The sequence below is a fragment of the Giraffa tippelskirchi genome, chromosome 9 (assembly GCF_054371585.1).
Source record: "Giraffa tippelskirchi isolate mGirTip1 chromosome 9, T2T-mGirTip1v1.2.pri, whole genome shotgun sequence".
Taxonomy (NCBI): domain Eukaryota; kingdom Metazoa; phylum Chordata; class Mammalia; order Artiodactyla; family Giraffidae; genus Giraffa; species Giraffa tippelskirchi.
The window spans coordinates 100,849,634-100,872,167 of record NC_137283.1 but is presented as its reverse complement, the minus strand read 5'-3'; the positions used below and the strand labels follow the sequence as shown (position 1 = coordinate 100,872,167).

Below are 22,534 nucleotides of genomic sequence, written 5' to 3'. Positions count from 1 at the left end.
ACATATTCCTAATTTTTCGTCTATGGAGGCTTTAATTTACATTATTCTTAACTCTCTAATGGCAAAAACAAGTGACTTGATAAATATATAAAACCTTTCTCTCCCACTGTCCAGGTCAAATGAGTACTGGATTGCCCTAGATTAAGAAAAGAGGCGCACTCTATAAAGCAATAGTCATTTAAAAGTAAACAGTACAACTTGTTCAGGCTTCCCAGGTGGTGCAGTGGTAAAGAACCTGCCTGCAATGGAGGAGACACAAGAGACATGAGTTCCATCCCTGGGTCAGGAAGATCCCCTAGAGAAGGAAATGGCAACCCACTCCAGTATTCTTGCCTGGGAAATCCTACGGACAGAGGAACAGGGCAGGTTACAGTCCATGAGGTCACAAAGAGTCAGACACAACTGAGCACACACATAACTTGTGCTCTTAAACAATATTAAAATGGCAATGGAATAAATAACTAGGCTTTTAAATATTATCAGACCCAAAAAATGCATTTCTTGCATCTTGTAACAACTATTTCTTTGGTATAGAGGTCTTTCCTTACAAATAGGGGTCTTTCCTTGTCACAATTCAGTATCATGCATTAAATACTTTTACCAAGTTATAGTTACAAATATTCAATCATATTAGTCTAAATAAAGTGACAGGTCCTTCAATTTTGTTAAAATTTACCTGGGCTGTTTCTACCTCTAAACAGATACTCTGATACTTGAAATATCTCATTTAGCTAAGTGTTTCAGTTCGAATTCTTCCATTCACCATACCAACACTTTTACTTCTCTTTGCTTCAATTTTTTCCAAAATAGCACAAAACTCATTAACCATGCTCATTATTAGTTTTTATGAGTAAAGTTCTTGGATTCATAAAGCAATTGAAATTCAACAGATGAAAACTGCATGGTATCTTTCAGAATTAAGGGAAGGTTAATTAATAGGGATTTAAGCAAATCACATAAAATTCAGATTTGGAAAACTCCCTTACTCATTATATGCAATCCTGGAAAGACGCAATTAACATCCAGATATACATATTCTTGGGCTTCCCTGGTGGTTCAGATGGTAAAGAATCTGCCTGCAATGCAAGAGACCTGTCCCTGGGTCAGGAAGATCCCCTGGAGAAGGAAAAGGCCACCCAGTCCAGTATTCTTGCCTGGAGAATTCCATGGACAGAGGAGCCTGGCAGGCTACAGTCAATGGGGTCCCAAAGAATCAGACATGATGGAGCAACTAACACTTATACATATTCTTAAGGGTAAAAATAAGATGATGAGCCTCCATGTTCTCTATTGTGACCTCCTGCATCGGAGAGACTCTACAATAATTTGTTTCCCCTGTGATACCTGTGGCTGAGAACCCCAAAGAGCTCTCACTTGATGTAGATTGCCCTTTGATCCCGTTTATTCCTGAGAGTGTTAAGGTTGTTGTGCAAACTAAAAGCTGAAGAGAACACTGAGGACTGGGCTTTGCACCATACATCCCAGACTATGGAAAGAAGGGCGGGAATGCTCTGAACTCTCACATTCCATTAATAGCTAAGCACAGCGTAGCCATCTATGGGCTCACCTGACCCAGAGTGCATCCAGGTGCTGAGTATTTAAGCAGTGAATAGAGGGTGCAGACCGGCTCAGCACAGACTTTCAACCCTCTAAGCTGGGCCTGTGATCTCAGAGAAAGGCTTCAAATAAAAATCAGTTTCCTCTGTACTCTAAGGAGAGTAGTTAATCTTTATCATGACAACTTAAGGCCGTGGCCAGATGAATGGCATCGCCGAGAGCTCCATTTCCTTAGCAGGGCTTGTCTTCCTAGTTGGCCATGGATCATTAACCCTTCCTGGGGATCTGAAGCAGGCAGCCTTCGGAGGGCATGGAGCATTGTTTGCTTTTTAATTACTGATGTTCAAATGAACTTCAAAATCAGCAATGGGAATTTTGGCCTCAAGGAAACTATACTTTCATAAAATTAGAGCAATAATATATCCAAATGAATAATTACTCAAGATAAAATCATATAGAACATTATCTTTTTTTCACTCATAATCAGGAACATTTTTCTAGAACTTTTCTAGCACTCCTTCTTCCTCCTCCTTCTAGTTAAATTTCTGGATACTTTTGGAGAGAGCAAGTTCAACATAACTGCATTTTTCTTCCTCACAATAGAACAATCAATTATCTACCTTCTTCCTCCCCAAACAGAATAAATGAACACATTAATCAAAATGTATAATTCAGTGAGAGATTCCTAGAGTGCCTATCGAAAAAAAGAAATGCATAATTACTATGAGATACATTACCCCCTAGAGGGGAAGATACGCCAAATAGAATTCTAACAGCACAAGAAAAATTTTGTGCAACTGAAATTTGGGGGAAATTTTCTGAGTATTCAATAGACATATAAGAGATGCAAAACAGTGATTAGTTTGCTAACTACTTGATACAAATGTATTTCATACTTAGGAATGCTAGGGTTGTTTTTTTTTTCCCTCAAGCCTTAGACTAACTTTTTTAAAATTTTGTATGAATTTCTTACCCCTAACTTACAGAAGTTTTTCCATCTGCCCCAAAAGGATCATGAATCATATTTTTAGGCACTGCCACCAAACTCGTTCAGATATGTGTATAACTGATCCTTCTGTAAATATCCCAGAGGCTATAAAAGCTAAATCAGAAACAGACAGTGATTCCAATCTTCTTTGAGCTGGAAGATTTAAATAATACAAAAACATTCACCCACAGAACATCCAACCAAGGTGCCCAGTTCTTAATCATCTTTTGGCTCCAGTCTGAACAATCCTCTAAATAACACAGCATAGTCAAGGCAGTACAGCCATGGTGTGTATCCGCATACTGCTAATTCCTTTTGCACTTGTCTGTACCACACAGTTTAGCACTTTATTACACGTTGGCTTGTTATCCAACTGCTCCATGTGTGTGTCTGTTCTTTCAAAATACATTCGGAGATGCTGAAGGGCCGTGGCTCTGGTCTAAACACCTCTGTGTGCCACACAATCTGTAGCATGGTGTAGTGCATACAACAGAGGAGTTTATACTTGTTGATTCTATGTTCTTTCAGAAACATCCTGGGCAAGACACCTTTTAGAAAAAGTGTCAACACTTCCTATTTCTGCTAAAAGGTTGTTCACAAGAAGGTAGATCAGTACACAGCAAAATAACCTGGTTTGCTTTCCCTTTATAATTAGGTCAAAATCACTGACTGTTCCAAGGATCACAAATCTATTAGAATTCAGTAGTTGCCAGGACCAATCTGATAGAGTCTCTAATACTTACTCTATGTTAAGTCCATAAATAGATAACAACCTATATAAGTTATAGGATATAGTACTATATCCCAATATCAGCTATATTAACAAAAGCAATTCAGCTTTTAAACAATATATCCCTATTTAAAAGAACCTTTAAATATGCAGGTTAAGATGTTAGTCAAATCACATGTTCCAAAATAAAATGAGTATGTGTGTGAACACACACACAAACACACAAAGAGCTTTTGTTTACTTATTAGAATTCACTTAACCAAGAGTATAAACATATTCTGTTCTAGATTTTGCTTCTGAAGTAAAATATTACGTGTATATCTATACATATAAATAAAAAGAAATTATCATATATTTAGTAAGTTAAATGTCACAATCAATTTACATTTTAAATAGGATATACAAATATATGAACTCCAGTTTTTATTTAAAAATACCATACCAATGAGGCATAAGAATGCATGTACATGTGTTTTTGCTTTTGAGATGCTTATGGGAACATAATTAACTTACAGATCATCAGGACAATTTCTTGGTGGCTCCAGTCTCCCTCCTGTTTGCACATAGTTTAAAACATCAAGGTTGGAATGAGCTGGGTAAGGCTGATGACCAAGAGTTAAAATTTCCCAAATCAGAATTCCAAAAGACCTAAGGATATTAAAGAGTTTACTGTAATTATACTTATTACAAACATCATGTTTACAGTAGTTTTTCCAACATAATTATTCCTGTGGCTATCAAGAGTCTACTTTGCGATTGGCATTATTGGCCCCATAAAAGGCAAATGGGAGACTTAAAAGCAAGTCAACCTCAACAAAAAGTAGAACAAGCAACTGCCTACTAGCAACACTTCAAAGGTGATAGGAAGGCTTAGTAGGGGCATACACACACACACACACACACACACACACACACACACTTTGCTCCTCCTCCCCAGCTGAACCTGCACTGCAGACCTCCGTTACCTATGGCTTTCATAGCTTCATTATGTAAACTCACTAGGGGTGAGCAAGAAAGCTTTTCATCTACTTGAGTTTGAGTGCCAGCAAACGTGGAGCGGGAAAGCATGAATAAAAACTGGCAACACTGAGGGCCGACTTTATCTTATCCCCAATTTTGCAGAGGTCCAGTCCAGCTTAAAAGTTATTGGAGGGCTTCCCTGGTGAAGAATCTGTCTGTCAATGCAAGTGACATGGGTTTGATTCCTGGTCCAGAAAGATCCTACATGCCTCGGGGTAACTAAGCCTGTGTGCCACAACTACTGAGTCTGCGCTCTTGAGTCCGGGAGCCACAACTACTGAGCCCACAAGCCACAGTGAAGCCCGAGTACCCTAGAGCCTGTGCTCTGCAACAAAAGAAACCATGGCAATGAGCAGCCCGCACACCACAACTAGGTAGTAGCCCCCGTTACAGTAGCCCCCGCTCACTGCGTCTAGAGAAAAGCCCGAGCTTGACGAAGACTCAGCATAGCCAAATAAATAAATAAATAAAATTACTTTTTAGTAATTTACTAAAAGTTACTGGATGTATCTTTACATTTTGAGGAGCTCTAATCAACAGTTTGGGGTCAACAAGCAAAAATGAGGGGTTCTATTCAAATAATAAAGAGCTGTCCAAACCTCCCTCATGTCCTAATCCTTTTGAAATCCATGATTTAAATTCCGCTTATAAATTAATGACCATACATCCCCAAATAGTAGGCATTTGGACACAAACTTGGACATTAATTTATAGGTGCCAATTCCTATTAGTCATAGCCTCTACATTTTTGAAGAGTAATAAGATAGCTGAAGTAAATGGATCTCTTGAACATACACCAGTAAGCTAAAGGATCAAAAAGAATTGGTATAAACTGCTGAGACCCAGAAATAGCCCCTTCTTGCCCTCTAGCTTTCACTTTAGCTTGAGGAAAATCACTCAACCTCTATGGTCTTGTGTTTTCTCACATACAAAACAAGATGACCTTTTAAGGTCCCTTTTGGCTCTGATATTTGATGGTGCTGCCTACGTTTCTCTGTGCCCTGTAAGCTCACCATACATCAGACTGAGTAGTGAAGATTCCATCCATCAAACTTTCTGGAGCCATCCACCGAACAGGGAGCAGACCTTCTCCTCTCTTCCTATAGTAATCGTTTTTATAGATGTCCCTCGCAAGTCCAAAGTCCCCAATTTTCACTATCCGTGATGGACTGGTATAGTCTTTCATGGAGACAAGGCAATTCCGAGCTGCCAGATCCCTATAGCAGAAGCTATATTTAATAATAATAATAACAATAAAGTTCCAGAGATCAGACAAGCAACACTAGTGGGTCTGGAGAGAAGCGAGATTTTAATAGAAAGTATTGTTATTTTGAAGGAATGAAAATGTTACTTATCTTGTAAGTTTCACCCAAACTAAGGTGACTATTGTATCAATATTCGTAAGGACCCGGTATCCAGAAAGTCACTATACCTGTGAATGAAGTGCATCTGCTCCAAGTAGACGCAGCCTTTTGAAATATCTACACATAGGTCCACAAGGTCAACCAAGGTGAGTAAAGGACCATGAAACTGTAGGAAACAAAAGAAAAATTACAGGCACTTTTCCATTTTATTATATATATATATATATATATGGCTGAGCTTCCCAGGTGGCACTAGTGGTAAAGAACCCTCCTGCATTGCAGGAGACAGGTTTAAGAGACACAGGTTGATCCCTGAATCAGGAAGATCCCCTGGAAGACAGCACGGCAACCCACTCCAGTATTCTTGCCTGGAGAATCCCATGAACAGAGGAGCCTGGGGGGTCCATAGGATCACAAAGAGTTGGACACTACTGAAGCAACTTAGCATTCATGCATACATATGACTACATATATATGATGTTTTAAAGGAATTTTTAGTTATGGTTAAGGAATTCAAACAAAGAGGAAAAGAGCTACATTTATAGGCTTTCCACCAAAATATACATAAATAAGACTATGTTTAATAAGCCGAGGCAATGTAGAATCTTCATTGGAAAGCTCTCAGGATGTTAGTCAAATGGACTAACTAAAACCTATTTCTGTTACTTACAAGTTGTGTGAACTTGCTTACAAGGCTTAATGCACTAAGCAACTTTCTCATGTATAAAATGGGAACAATAAGACTGATTATGTTGGATCTGAGATGAGATATGTAATCTGGTGGGACATACCAGGCACTTAATAATCAGTAGCTGCTCTCATAAGTAGTAATTATGATAGTTTAATTATTGGCCCAATGTCACGCATTGAGAGTCCCTTGGACTGCAAGGAGATCCAATCAATCCATCCTAAAAGAGATCAATCCTGGGTGTTCATTGGAAGGTCTGATGTTGAAGCTGAAACTCCAATACTTTGGGCACCTCATGCGAAGGGTTGACTCATTGGAAAAGACCCTAATGCTGGGTAGGATTGGGGGCGGGAGGAGAAGGGGATGACAGAGGATGAGATGGTTGGATGGCATCACCGACTCGATGGACATGGGTTTGGGTAGACTCCGGGAGTTGGTGATGGACAGAGAGGCCCGGCATGCTGCAATTCATGGGGTCGCAAAGAGTCGGACACGACTGAGCGACTGAACTGAATGTCACACAATAATGCCTATCATGAGAATGGGCTTGTTCTCTATATGAGCCCCATAGAAATTGCTAGCAATCCTCTACTTCAAGGTCACAGATTATTCCTCTCATCTAGGAGAACCAGCACAAACAGAGAGTTGAGCCTGTACTAGCTGCAATGATTTCTACGTGAAAAAAGCCAGTTGGAGTTTTTATTAGGACCATATGGAAAAAATTCAAAGTTCTTTCCTGGAGGCTATATTCATATGTCTGTCCCTTACTATTTCCCTGAAATTACCCTATTTCTAGCCTTTATCATCCCTATCTGACACTTTCCAAACTCCCCATGTCTCCAGCCCCCTGTGTTTTAATTAGCTCACTTTGTTGTGACCCACTGCCTGCAGAGTCTATTAGAGATCCCTGAGCACAGCCTCCACAGAAGCCCCAGGCTGCACCAGCCTCTCCTCACATCTATTTATTTTCCATAGATTCTCCTCCCACAATCTGTGCTTCAGTTACACAGGGCCATTTGCAGTTCCTTATACCTGCTCTGCATTTCTCAACCTCTGTATATTATTCCTGCTGTCATTCCTGGAAAGCCTTCCCTGTGCTTGATTTCTATCAACATCCTTCACTGAGCATCTCAAAGGATTCACAACCTTGAAATCCCCTGATTCTTCATAGAATCAAGGAATGAATCCCTTCATTCCTCATAGGTGCTCTTAAATATTGTTCCCTCTGCCTCCTCTGACAAGCTCATGTCTTGTCCCCAGAGTAGGAAGAATCCTGATGATCTGGGACTCAGTATTGCCATGATCCTACTCAACCACACCTACATCTTATAACTCGATCCGATTTTATTCCCAAGAATCGGTCCCCTGAAGCCCTGTTATGGTCCACCAGAAGCCTGTCTCACAGCCTTGTGTCTCAGTCCCTTCTGGGTCTCCCTCCAGGTTCACTGGTTCCTTGACAAACAAAACCCTGCTTTACTCCTGGCAAAACCTACTCTACTCCTGAAGACATTCTTCCCAGAGAATCCTCCTCCTGAATGACAGTCTGATGGCTGGTGCCTTGTCCCCTGCTGACAGATTTTCAGATGCTCCTTGCCTGCCTGGATCTCTAACTAAAACTTACACCTATTAGTCCCCGTGACAACCTATCAGGACACCTCATCACCCCATGTCGGGCCTCTTTAACTCCAGATGCTACCCTGGGCATCTGTCTTCTCTTGCCAACTCTCCAGATGTATCGAATCTCTATCTCAGTATATCCCTAGTCAAAGCCTCTTACAACTCATATGAGTGTAGTTTCAGAAACTGTTCTCTCTTGCACCTTGGTTGTGTCCCAAACAGAAGACCTCCATCATGCAACCTTCTTACATCTTCCTAGTTGGTAACATCTCTCTCTCTATCTGAGCTTCAGCAGTATATTCTCTACTCCATTCTAATGAACCTTCCATCTTTCTACCTTAAATTCTATCTTAAATGAGTTATTCACGCGTGACTTACCCACCCTACCATACGGAGAGGTCCTTGAAAGTAACTGCCACATTCCCCACTGTTGTATTAAATGAAATAAATAGGCAGCAGAAATTTCACGAATTGAATCATATCTGGCTATGGATTTGTATTATAGATACAAATAATAGATTTGTATCTATAGAGCTTTTTTTGATAGAGCTTGTATTTTTTTCTTTTTTCACTGTTTTTGTTTTTTCACTTTTTCTATCTTAGTACATCTTAGAATGTCAAAGTTAAAAGGAGCTGAGAAAGTTTTGGATTCAATAATCCATTTTACAGGTACAGAAACTGAGTGTCCTGAAAATGAAGGACTAGCCTAAGGTTTATAAACCCAGTTGCAGTCAATCCACAGGCATTCAACTCAACAAAACAGTCTTAGAGCAGGGATGGGGAGAAGGATGCTTGTGGCAAATCTAGAAAGGTGCCTCTGAGTACCCTCTGTGGAGAGACAGCTGGCCCCACATGAACTTAGCCTGACGGGGGCTTAGAGCCTGTGGTGTTCTGCTGCGGACCCCAGACCTTAATTCTAGCACGGAGCACCTAAGGGCACCCTGTCCTATAGGGTCCTGGCAAGGGAGATAAGCATGGAAGCTGCCTGGGTAGCCAGCAGGGAAAACAACAGAAGGACTGATGCGTACCTGAGAACCGATCATGTGAGCCACTAGGACACTGGCTGAATAGAATTCATTAGAGAAAAGCAGCGCTGTGAGTTCTTTCAGCCCATCTTCACTGTCTCTTCTCTCTCCAACAAAAACTAAAACAAATCTATCGAGAAACTTTCTTATTAAAGTCTCTTCCCAAACCTTACTAAACTGACCTTATAGAGGGAATGTTATAATCGCACGAGGATGAACAGACGAGACTAGATAGAGCACGAGCCAATGTTCTGGAGGAAGGAAAGCGAGCCAATGTTCTGGAGGAAGGAAAGCGGATGGAGGCGTGGTCATTTAGCTGAGCCCAGAGATGAAAGCTAGCTGCCTGCAGAGAAGAAGACAAGAATTAAGAGATTTTTTTTCACTATAGAACCCTGTAAGTACTCTGAAATTGAAGGCAGCAAGTATCTCTGAATGCAGGGGTGAAGAGTAGAGCAAAGAGCAAGGTGAATACTTAAAAGCTTGTTCTATGGGCTAACTAGAGCCCCTCACTGCAGCAGGAGGCTTTCCTCTGCAAACCGCACCCCCTCATCCGCCACACACACACATACACACAGAACCAAAACAGCTCCAAGTTCAAAGATACTAGTCATGCTGAGGCTCTGTGCTGAAAATGGAGAAGGGAATTAAACAAGCATCCTCATTCTGAGCCTTGAGACCCCCAGCTCTCTTCCCTGCTTCAACTCCCTGAACTGAGGCTCATGCATTTACTGCCCAGGCAGGAGACCAGCAGACTCCTCTCTGGGGGAAACTGCCATATGCCAAGGAAGACATCCAGATGCTGTCATTAGGGGACCCCAACGGCACAGCAGAGTCCTACCTGACAACAAAAGGAAGCTGCTCGGATACATAGGCTCCAATCAGCTTCTTAGGGCTCACTATTAAATATGCAGACCGGCCACAAATTACCACACATTTGAGAAAAGCTTCTCACATTACAAACAGATCCCAGAACAAAGAGGCAAAAAGGAAGTCAAGACAATGTAGGAAGCAAATTAACACTTACCAAAAAACACTATATTTAGTATCCTAGGAAAGATAAAAGAAGATTTTTCATGTATGGAAAAATCAGAATACTATTTTAAGAGGCAGTCAAAATACAGGAATGAGTCTGTGGAAAATTAAATTTTTAAATTCTATTTCAAAGTTGAGGAAATATACCAGAATTGACAACAAAACTACAGAGTAGAAAATAGGAGAAAGCAGTTAATAAAAGGATAAAACAAAGATGACCATTATCCAGATAACAGGATTTTTAGAACAAAGAAATAAAGAAAACAAAGAGTTAGTTACCAAAGAAATGATATTGAAAAAAATCCCAGAACTGAAAGGCATGATTTTCCAGGCTGAGTGTCCAGATGAGTAAAAAGTACCACAGATAAGGAGAAGTTCCTAAAATTTTCCAAAGAGAAGGGCAAACAAGCAGGTCACTGATCATTTGTCCAGGAATCAGAATGGCATAAAAGGTTTTAAAGGCGATTCTAGAAGCTAGAAAACAAAGACAAAGAGGATTTAGTTTTGAGGGAAAGGGATTCTCAACCTAGAACACAGCAAATCATTAATCCAGTGTGAGGGCATGAAAAAGAACGTTTCCTCAAAGTGGAAAAAAAAGATTTTTGCCTCTTGTGCTTTCTCTTTTCTAAAACAGAATAAAGTCATGGAATTGAGGAAATAAGGGCCCAATGTGGAAATTACCAGGGTAAACATGAAGGAATCCCCTAGATAACAGCACTGTAGAGACCAGAAGACAAGGTGTCCATATCAACTCCATGAGGGAAGTGTCCAGGGGAAAAGTTGTGAGAAGCTGGATTATCTGATACATTGAACCATGTTGAGAAAGGGTTACAGTTCTGCCAGAAAGTTTAGGTATATAGAAAGCTAAGCAAATGGGGGGAAAGAGTCATTTATTAAACTACTCAAGAGAAAAATCACAATCATAGTATTTGAGTATCTTAGCAAATAATAATTAAATAGGCATAGCAATGTAAACCTGCAAAGGTGATTTATCTGCAATTTGGGGTGACTGTGAAAGAATGGGGAAAACGAAGTTTTTCTGTGTGTAGAGCTGATGGGGCTGGGCTGGTACATGACTAAGAGGTTAAATCTTTGCCTCTCATGGTAGACAGTCAATAGATTTCCCCCAAGGCTGAAAACTCACTGTGTACCATGTATGCAGAGTACTTAGGAACACAGAGGTAAACACCAGAAGGAATGAGCAGACACCTATTTTTCACCATAAACCTTGTCATATAGTTCAGTTTTTTACGCATATAATGTGTACTTTGATGGGTTTCCCTAGTGGCTCAGATGGTAAAAAATCTGCCTGCAATGCAGGAGACCTGAATTCGATCCCTGGGTTGGGAAGATCCCCTGGAGAAGGTAATGGCTACCCACTCCAGTATTCTTGCCTGGAGAATCCCATGGACAGAGGAGCCTGGAGGGCTATACAGTCCATGGGGTTGCAAGAGTTGGACGCAACTGAAGCAATTTAGCACACATGCACGCACATGTACTTTGATAGAAATGAAAAACAGAAGTTTTAAAACTACGGATTTAAATTTTAGTTACTTGTTTTGTCTCAGGTGTTTCTCATCTGAGACCTAAAGCAAATTCCATAGGAGCTGAGACACCGCCCCGGCCCCAGAGCCTGATTCAACTCACAGGTCACAGGATGTCCAGCGACCACCTGTGCAGGGCGCTGCCCTCGGGGGAGGGTGGACTGGGACTGCATGTTGTAAGAGGAACCCCGGAGCAGACAGGACCTTTTAGCATGATGGCAGAAAAAGAGAAAGTAAGGAACTGGATGGGGAGCATGAAGGAGGATGCATGACATCAAGAGATCTGTTTTTGAGATGCCTGTGAAAATCCATACGGAAAATGTCAGCTGCGGAAGGACGTATAACTTAGTACTTGGTAAAGACATGAGGGCTGGAAATTTCAATTTGTGACATAAAGGCAGATAAATTAAGTACAGAGAAATTCCACACACTCTCTGTTCTTGAGAGAACATGATTCTGGTGGCGTGGTGGTGGTGGGGAACCTATTTTTCCACTAGATACTAAAAACAGGCTCAATCAGCCAGAAAAGGCCAGACATTAGCCCAGTGTTCTGGTTTGAGAAATCCAACATGAAGGAAATACAAGAATTTTTCTGATGGAAGTCTTCTAAATTTCTACCATCGGGCAAAACTGCAGTCTATTGAATTTAAAAGAAGATTAAGAGGAACTTAAAGGTCATCTGTGTTATCAAACCAATAGTGTGGACCCCATTTCCTACCGGCGTCATCCGGGCTTTACGCAAATAGGTAAGAAGGTCTCCTCCTTCCATCAGTTCCAGGATAATGTACTGAGGTTCGTTCAGCAGACAAACTCCAAGCTGCTTCAGAATGTTGGGATGATTAAACTTGCTAAAAGGTGGAGACAGACAGGCAGGATGACATGTCAGCCCCAGAGTCTCGTGAAGGCCTTTGTGAAACAGCAAATCTTTATCTCTGGTTTCCTTTCAACCCCTGAGTTTTTCCCCCCTCTAATAAATGAAAGCCTCCTTTTCATGCCTGCCTTACAGAGGTAATATGGCAACCCCTAGTGGCCAAGGCATGTGGATAGAATAGGGGTAGTTTCAGAAGTGGCATTTATATCAAGTATTTTATGTTTTGGGAAAAGAAAGTAATTTTAACTAACACCTTTCTTCAAAAGACATTTTAAAACACTACATTTTTGGTCATGACAAGTATGAAACAATTCTCTCCCTTTTAGAGAAACAATTCAGACACACAGTTTTGGCTACAATTATTTTCTCGAGAGCTCAAAGCAAATAAGCCCCAGTCTCATCAGAACCCGCAACCTGGGACCCTGTCAACCACTGCCTCAGCGTTATTAAAGTGTACCTGAGTCGTTTTCATTACTGTCAACTAACTCTAACTTGAAGACAAGTTTACCAAGACCAAGGATATTTTCATTGATGTCACCATGCTTAAGAGAAGTCTCCCTTACTTGGTCTACTTGACTTACGTTTACACATTTAGAAGAACATAAGAATATTTAAAGCTTATCAGCCTCAGAAGTCCCTTGCAAAACATGCTTCTTATTGGAGGTAAAAGAGAAGAAGACCTATTGTCTAAGGACTGCCTATGCCCGGTCTCAGAGACTCTATCATAAAAATCTATTCTACAGAATACTTGTCACTCCAGACATACTTCCTTTTAAATTTCAGCCATGTTTATTTTGAACATAATCTGCGATGTCAGCTGATTTTGAAAGTTAAAAATCCACTAATCATATGTAAAAGCTTCCTACCCATACCAAGGGAAAATTATTTCAGAACTGCCTAATACCTCATCAGATGTGCCTCCTTCAGGAATTCAATCTTCTCCTGGTCTGTGGAGCCCTTCTTCAAAGTCTGCACAACATAAAACAAGCCAGGAATCAGTATAGCAGACATTTCTGTGAGCTAAGTAGGTTAATGGAGACAACGTTTGTTTTTGTAATAGCCACCTTTATCTTAAAAAACTATGTTCTCCAATTGCCCAGCCTTTCTTGCAAGCAAGGGTGGTCATATGACTCAGTTCTGATCAATGAAATATAAGGGGTAAATTGTTGAGGAAGTGTGTGGAAATTTTTTACTTTCTTGAACATATACATCTAACACTATCCTTCCCCCTTTCCATATCCTGAATGAAGATGTGATGCTTGATTCTTTGGAACCATGAGGCACTACACATGTACCAAGTTGAGAGAATTTCAGATATACTAGCTCTGGCTTGACACAGTACTACATCAAAGCCAGAAGTCATCTTGTTATGTAAGAAAAAGAAACACTTGTTTAAACCACTTGAGATTAAAATATGTTAAAATGCTATCAACTGGAAATGGAGAGAATTTTGCAACTTCTCTGACAACTTCTCAAAGCAATAAATTCTTAACAAGCAATAATCAGGATATTACTCAATTACATAAAAGATATGTCATCTGTTGATCAAAAGAAAGTTTTGTAAAAATACAAAAGTATATCCAGTGCTTCCTTTTAACTGCATCAAATACGCTATGATGAATAATTTTGTAGTACAGGGGTCAGCAAACTACAATCTGTGGACCAATTCCAGCCTATCATCTATTTTTGTACAGTTATAATCTGAAAATAAGTGTTATATTTTTATTTTTCCAGTTTTATTGAGGTATAATTAACTTGTTACATTTTGAAATGGCTGAAAAAAGTTATAAAGAAATAAGAGGACTGCATAACACATGAAAATTATGTGAAATGAAAATTTCCATTTTTTATAAACAAAGTTTTACTGGAACACACCCATTCATTCACATATTGACTGTGGCTGATTTCATGGTGCAGTGACAGCGCTGCATAGCTAGAACTGACACCATCTGGCTAGCAAGTCTAAAATATTCACTATCTGCTCTAGCACCAAGCACCGCAGTTCTCTTAGAGTATATTTGAAGGGAAAAACTCTCTGCTGGTCTTAGCGAATTAGTAACCTCAGAGGTAACTGTTAATAACAGAACTTATGCAGGAAATGGAAAAAGGACTGTGATTTCGGTAGCCATGGATAGGCTTCTACCTTCTCCCAGTCATCTTTTCAGTCAAGATCACTCCTCTTTTCTCATTGTTATACTTAAATAAGTCCCTGTCAATAATGCAGATAACAAGCCGAGGAGTTAAAAGATCCACATTACCTTCACAGCTACTTTGGTTTCTCCACTTCCAACTCCTAAGATGTCTACCGCTGTCCCTTCATACACTTCTCCAAAGGCCCCGCTTCCCAGCAAGAGACACAGAGTCAGTTTTTCCCGAGGGAAGGCAGGAAGACTTTCAATCTCCTCTTGGGTCGGAAAAGTACTGGAAAATAACATTATTTTTGGTCTCCCAAAATGCATATGGTCTATAAGTGGATGTGGGTGTTAGTGTTTGAGAGTAAAAAAGGAGGATAAAGGGAAGAGAAATCTCATGGGTTGGCAACACTGTACTGCCTTCAGTGTGACATGGTGTTGTGTCTGCATTCCTATTCCAGTCCTATTCCACCTTTTAGAATATTCCTTCTGTCTTCTGAAACCCAGACAGAGTAGGTTACTTCACTTCTAGGCAGCTTCCTTTTGATAACATGCCTGAGTGCATTGCCTCAAAATTTTTCACTGTAGTTTGTTTTGTTAAAATTATCAGTTCGTATTTTCTTCAGGTCACCTATTTGTATAGCAAATTAGTAACAAATATAGCTGGGCTTATGATCTCAAAGCTTTTACTTTACTTCATACATCTAATCTCTCGTGTAATACAAAATTTACTATGACCACAACATCATTTCTTGTCCATCAGATTAACTTTTAGAAAGTCAAGTTTCTCACTTGGACTATTATGAGGAGGAGAAAATTCATCAGCATTAAAAATGCTTTGAGTTTTTAAAAGAAAATCTTTAAAATCAGATATGCTTCATATTTTCTCAAGGAAAAGTCATCTCTGAAAAGCATATTTAGGTCACCTCTGTGTCTACTTCAAGTCCTGTGTTCTTATGTCTTTAAATAAATTTTTAGAAACAAGGCCTATGACTATATATAATCCTTTTTGCATAGAGCATAGTATAGTGTCTTTTAAATGAGACATTTAAATATTTTCTTAAATTATGATGACAGTGGAAGTTAAAACCTCATATTTTAGAGAAGTTTTGTAGACAATCACCATACAATTTCTGAAAACAGAAAAAAATTGACTTAATAGCTCACACAAGAGAATCCGTCTCTTCTCGTTGAATCAATCATATTACCATCTACTCCCTTCCATGTAGTATTTATCTCTTTGTTTTACTTATTTTTAAACTATGTGCTAAAACACTAGAAAACAACTCAGTTTTGTTCACGTTTCTTAGGATAGGATAACAACAATTTGTCATCCATCCCAGGTCACATTTGAGAATGAATATGCCAGAAAAATGGGCATAAACCAGGACAGTCCTGGGCAATGTGGCACGCATGGGCACTCTTTTTAGAGTTGCCCACGATAGGGTCACAGAGTCTGACACGACTGAAGCGACCTAGCACGCGAACACTTTCCATCTAGGTGCCCGCGATGCCGGCCCCGGTTACATACTGTGTCGCATAGCAGGCGTTTGCCAGCCCTACTCCAGTGGCCAGACTTCGAAGTTCAGCCAACTCTTTGTCTTCGTTTATGAGAACCGTCAGCCCTTCCTTGGGAGTGCTTTGATTCTTTAATCTATGCCAGACTATAAAGAAAAAAATAGCATGATTTACCAAATAAAATATTGCTTTTTCTTTAGAAAATACTGCTAACAATACATTTTTAAAGTTTATACTGAATAACACTATTGATAGAATAACCAAATTTGATTGAAAAAATAGGCCCATAATAGAAAAACTAACTAAATCCAGGTAAAAAGCCATATGAAAACGTATAACTTATACCAGATCACATTTTATCTCACTTCTTAGTGTAAATCTTAAATATATGTCCTATTGCTGTTATAAACACATGGAAGTATCTTACTATCAGAACTTACTTCACAAAATCATTCATAGACTAGAATAAAAATAAACCAAAACAAATTTGCATTATAATTATTAGTGAACAAATTCATTTTTGAATCCAGATACATCCAGGTTATTCTCCTCAGCATACCCGAAGGACACTTTCTATATAATGGCATGCTTTATTTTAAAATGCAGAGTACAGAGTGTATATTCATTGTTTTTCATAATACACATACTCACATACGCAGAAAGATTATTAGAAAGAAATCTACCAAGTGTTAGCAGTGATTCCTCCCTAGTTGTGGAATCATGGGTGATTTGTATTGTTTTCTTCATACAATGGGCAAATATTATTTTAATAATCATAAAACATGTCATATTTTTCAAAGATTAAAATACATTTATGTCATTAAGATTGCCCATCTATACTAGAATATTGGCACAGAAGTTGAAAACAGTAAGGATGCTTTGCAAGATGATGATTAAAATTTGAACTTTATTCCACAGTAGCTTCTGTATCCAACAGGTGAGAGTTTTATACAAGTGAAATTCCATCTGAGGGACCACACAGGAAAAGATCTTAAGTACTTATGCTAATGCAATTTTTCTAAACCTGAAATGCTCTTACCACCCGTCTTTCATTTTTAAAGACCCAGCTCGAGACTCCATATCCTCAAGGATGCTATCCAAGACCTCTGCAACCTCTGTTGATCTCTCATCTCAACTTATAAGACCAATTGTGGCTCTCAGTCAGCATGGCTATGTCACTGTCTTCTACATTCCATTCATTACTTCCTTTTATTGCTATTTAACACATCTTTCATTATTTTACTTTTTGCACAGGATATGTCTTGAAAGTGAAAGTGAAAGTCACTCAGTCGTGTACGACTCTTTGTGATGCCATGGACTATACAGTCCACAGAATTCTCCAGGCCAGAATACTGGAGTGGATAGCCTTTTCCTTCTCTGGGGCATCTTCCCAACCCAGGGATCGAACCCAGGTCCCCCACATTGCAGGCAGATTCTTTACCAGCTGAGCCACAAGGGAAACGAATATGTCTTACCTCCCCCATTAAACAACAAGCTCCTGAGGTCAGCAATTATATTTTAAAATTTATTTTTAATTGGAGGATACTTGCTTTACAATGTTGTGTTGGTTTCTGCCGTACAACAACATGAATCAGCCATAAGTACACATATATCCCCTCCTTCTTGAACTTTCCTCCCACTCCCATCACACTCCTCTAGGTGGTCACAGAGCACCATTACAGCTTATTTTCCTTTGCTCCCAGCATAAGGCTCACATTGCACAGTAGATATAACCACTCACCAAAGAGTAGGCTGTTGGTGCTTATTTTAAAATCTTTGTTTCAATTTTGTATTTACAAGTATGACTGATGAGAGCCCTCAGCACAATACAAATTTTTAAACAATTGGTATTTTCATTATTTGAATAACTTAATCTTTCCTCATGCACTCACACAATCCTACCAGTAAAACCACATGCACTACTACTAAAAGCAAAAGCACAAAATTAGCTTAGCTCTACTCAAAAATGCACGAGTTCCAAGTAGAATAAAGACCTTTAAATCCTGAGAAAGTCAGATATCCATGAAGTGTCTTGAAAGCACAATAGGTTGTCTGAAATTATCTCATGTTCATCCACTAGAGTCATGAGTTTAGACGATGGTGATGTACAAGTAGGCAGGCAAAGGTCAGATGAAGGATCCTTCATGTAATACTCCTTCCCAGTAGGAAAGCAGACAAGTAGTCAAGCCTATATGCCAACTGCCAAATATACAGTCATATGTGTAATTCTGGAGGGGCTGGCTTAGTGGCACAAACATCAGCTGTGTAGTACTTAGACTCCCTGGAACCACAGGTTAAAATCCTGGCAGGGTCAGCTGAAATTTTTAGCTTTCCAAGTTAGCTGAAGGAATCATATATTCCACATATTGTCTGGTGTGGAATGTTTGAAAAGAAATCTCAATTCAAGTTTCAACATGCTAATAGCTATGACTCTAATCAGTTTGGGGAAAGAATACAGATTTAGGACATGGAGTGAAATATTGACTTTCTTTATCCTGAGAGTTCAACTTTATGCTTGTGACTTTGCCTTAAACTTTTCCCTATTTATGAAAAAAAAGAAGCCCCAGTTTCCTGAATATATGCTTGAGTGTTGGTTTCTGGTAAATATCATGTCTTTTTTGTAATGCTTCAGCATGTCAGAGACTCATATGTTAATGACAGAGTGACTGTGTATCTTATAATCCAAATCAGGACATTTTAGGAGCCTGAAAGAAAGTAGTAGTAATGACTATAATGGAACGATGGGAATAAAGCAGGATGTATGATCCACTATGATAACCTGATAGTGAAAGTCTCTGAGTCGTGTCTGACTCTCTGCGACCCCATGGACTATATAGTTGATGGAATTCTCCAGTCGATGGAATACTGGATAGCCTTTTCCTTCTACAGGGGATCTTCCCAACCCAGGAATCAAACCCAGGTCTCCTGCATTGCAGGCAGATTCTTTACCAGCTGAGCCCCAAGGGAAGCCCAAGAATACTAGAGTGGGTAGTCTATCCCTTCTCCAGCAGATCTTCCCAACCCAGGAATCGAACTGGGATCTCTTGCATTGCAGGCAGATTCTTTACCAACTGAGCTACCAGGGAAGCCCTGATGTATGATAACCTCATAGGTCTAATGTTTAATCATCTTTTGGGGGCTTGTCCCTGTATTTTCTCATTATTAAATGTTTAAAGAAAGACTTTTAAGACTAACACATTAGTATAAAACTAGTGATGAGAAATAGCTAGCTTTCTATCAATCTAACCAAAATGTTCTACTTTCCTGGTTATTTACAAATGAGCAGAGATTTGAAACAAATAGATCAGACATCCAAATGCGAGAGTGAATGCTACAAGCCAGAAATGGATCTTCTGCAAGAGGCCTCTTCATTTTAAACTAGACTGTCTGCCTGGAGACCCAGACTATCCCAAACAAGGGTTTCACTGGTCTCCCTTTAATCCTACACTTTTTTTATACCCACTGTTATTTTTCTTTTACTTACTTCAAACTATAAGTTACAAACACTTGTTATATAGCCAATCTGTAAAACTGTTTTAAAAAAGGCTAGAAGTTGGTGCCTTTGCAAGTGGTTTTATCTAAAGAATACTGTGAAGTATAAATATGGATATATTTTTCATAAAATGGTTACCCCAGATTATAAAAAAAAAATTCACAGGGTTTAGTGGTTATTGAAGCATAGCCAAAGGTAACATTGTGAATTTCATGAATCTATTTCATGTAGAAAATTAATCAGATATAAAACTAAACTCAGATAAATTAATTAATATGATCAAGTAAGCAGTTTATTTCCTATTGATGTATTTTTAAATCTATTATACTTACCAAAGATTAATGGGATTGTAATAACCAGAAATATTCCAATTATAATAGTAAGTATAAAGCTTGTTTCTGGTATCCAAAAACCATCTAATAAAATAAATGAGAAAAAGAAAATAATTCAAAGAGTAAAACTTGATTGTCTCAGTATTATGCCAGAATATGCCAAAGTTAGCTCCTACTGAATTTTTGGAAGCCAATAGTTAAACCATCAGTAGCTTGAAATCATCCATGGAAAGAGTGTATTTACACTGTGAGTAATCAAAATCAAGGTTTTTTTTCTCTTTTTTCATTTCCAGTGATCTGGTTTCCAATATATCATTGGGATATACCCACCCTATCTTCTACTTTAAAATGGTTGATAAAACTTGAATAATCGTTTTAATGAATTTGGGACAAAGAAGTTTCAACTTTCATTTATCATACAGTTGGGAGCATTATTTCCTCTATAATATCTTCATAAACATTTAATTCCATGAGTATTTAACTGAGGAATATAAACATGAAAACATGGTGTGTGTGTGTGTGCTTGCTAAGTCACTTTAGTCTCATGTCTGACTCTGTGGGACCCTATGTACTGCGGCCTGCCAGGCTCCTCTGTCCATGGGATTCTTGAGGCAAGAATACTGGAGTGGGTTGACGTGCCCTCCTCTAAGGGATCTTCCCGAGCCACAGATCAAACCCTCATCTCCTATATCTCCTGCATGGGCAGGCAGGTTCTTTGCCACTAGCGCCACCTGGTGAAAACGTGGTACCTGCTCTTAGTTTCACTGATTTTGTACTACTTGTGAACCAAGAATAATTTTTACATTTTAAAAATATTATCAGAAAAAAAAGAAGATGCTACAGAGACCGAATGTAGCTGAAAAGCCTAAAATATTTACTATTTGGTTCTTTTAGGAAAGGTTTGTGGAGCTCTTCTCCAGGTAACTAACTATAATACAAATAAGAATGATGTCAGTTTTGCATAGAATAATGTTCTGTGTGTGTCTAAGGAGCAGCAGTTAAGCATCACAATGGGTACTGATGGATGAGAAGAATTTCAACTGACAAAGTGAGAGAAAGAAAATCCCAGTTAAGGGCAAGTGGTAGGTGGTGCAAGCCTGCATTTGAGGCTGAGGGAACATGATGTCATGGAAGTTTGTTTGTTTGTTTACCAGTTTGGTATGGCTACAGCCGTAAGGATAAATATTGGGAAAGAGGAACCACAATTGGAGGGCAAATCATGGAAGGCCTTAAATGCCACAGAAAAGTATGTGCTTGATTCTGAGGGCAGTGAATAGAGAGCAACTTCAAGATTTTCAGAGAGCAATGCAGTGATCCAGCTTGTGCTTCAGCTGGATTAGCTGTCAGCAGTGGGGTTAAGCCAAGAGCACGGGCAAGAAGTGGTAGCTTAAGTTAGGAAAGCCAAAGTAGAAACAGAAAGAAAGGAACTTAGTAGATAGAAGTCAAGATAATAAAGTCAACAGAACTTGGTGACTGAATAAAGGGAAAAATCAAACATGGTACTGACATTTCTAGCTTATGTGATTAGAAAGACACTGTATTATAAACGAAAATAGGCTACCCAGTGGAAGATGTAGATATTGGGGAAGAGACAAAGTGAGTTTCAGGTGTGTTGTGTAGCAGATGAGAGAACCAGGAACAGAAAAATAAGGCTGGATAAAAACCAGACTGCGAACAACCTTGGAAGTCCATCTAGGAGCATGGACTTGATGCGGTAGGCATTAAAGATCAGCTGATGGTTACTGAGGAGAAAAAGGATATGTTGATATTGATGTTTCAGGAAGCTCACATCAGATAAAATGAATAGTTCAATAGTTTCTATGGTAGTTTGGTGAAGTTATATAGTCACTCAATTACGGCTAATGCTAAGAATACACTTATCTTTATCTCTGAATCCTTGTGTAATAAGTTAGTATGCAGACAGACATGGTAACATACCTCCAACTAATATAATATCCTCACTGATTCCACTATATTCACCAAACCCCAGATTATTTACAGCTACTACTCTGAACTGAAATGTTCCTTTCAGGTTTTTGGACTTCCATGTGCAAATGCTATTGCATGAGCCATTAAATGCCATCTTCCATGTTAAATTCTGGTTTCGTGAATCATTTGAAGTGCTCTTTCTGCAAAAAAAAAAAAAAGGGCAGAATCATAAATATAGGAAATATACAAGACAATATATGTGTTATTTCTAGATGCTCATATATCATTTTAATGACAGAACTCCAGAGCGTCTCCTGTTGCACACTTTGCCCTTGATCTCATTCCTCTCACATGGTTTGGCTACAGAACATAGCAGAGTCTTATAAAGTCATCCCAGCAATGCCTGGAGCCAACCAACTCAGCCCATCTGGAAAATGATGAATAATCAATGGCTGAGAGACAGCTGAAGAGCCTCTTCTTACTATTGGAGTGTGCAAACTTTCTTCAGAATTTCAAACACATAAGACAGTGATATCATACTTTTTAACTGGGAATTTTTAAATTTTTCTTAATTTTCAGTCTCTTATGCTGTCATTTACTGATACCATATCTGGATAAAACACAGAACATAAAATTGAAAAAGAAAATAAAATATTTCAGCTACCAAAATTATCATTGTAGCTGAGATTCTGAG

At 39.1% G+C, this 22,534-nt stretch overlaps 1 protein-coding gene and 1 long non-coding RNA gene across 3 annotated transcripts in view; one reads left to right on the top strand and one right to left on the bottom strand.

Annotated features, from left to right (window-relative positions):
• ROS1 (ROS proto-oncogene 1, receptor tyrosine kinase) overlaps window positions 1-22,534 on the bottom strand; it is a 123,396-nt gene that overhangs the window by 12,585 nt on the left and 88,277 nt on the right. For both annotated transcript variants that reach the window (XM_081530933.1, XM_081530934.1), the window contains exons 34-42: window positions 21,850-22,040; window positions 19,912-19,995; window positions 16,100-16,232; window positions 14,695-14,857; window positions 13,341-13,405; window positions 12,284-12,413; window positions 5,728-5,825; window positions 5,309-5,512; window positions 3,789-3,923 (exon numbers count right to left, since the gene is read on the bottom strand). In XM_081530933.1, the coding sequence (XP_081387059.1) occupies window positions 3,789-3,923; window positions 5,309-5,512; window positions 5,728-5,825; window positions 12,284-12,413; window positions 13,341-13,405; window positions 14,695-14,857; window positions 16,100-16,232; window positions 19,912-19,995; window positions 21,850-22,040 (1,203 nt within the window). The remainder of the gene's footprint in view (window positions 1-3,788; window positions 3,924-5,308; window positions 5,513-5,727; window positions 5,826-12,283; window positions 12,414-13,340; window positions 13,406-14,694; window positions 14,858-16,099; window positions 16,233-19,911; window positions 19,996-21,849; window positions 22,041-22,534) is intronic.
• LOC145521985 (uncharacterized) overlaps window positions 1-22,534 on the top strand; it is a 125,483-nt gene that overhangs the window by 26,327 nt on the left and 76,622 nt on the right. The gene's annotated exons all lie outside the window — the stretch shown is intronic.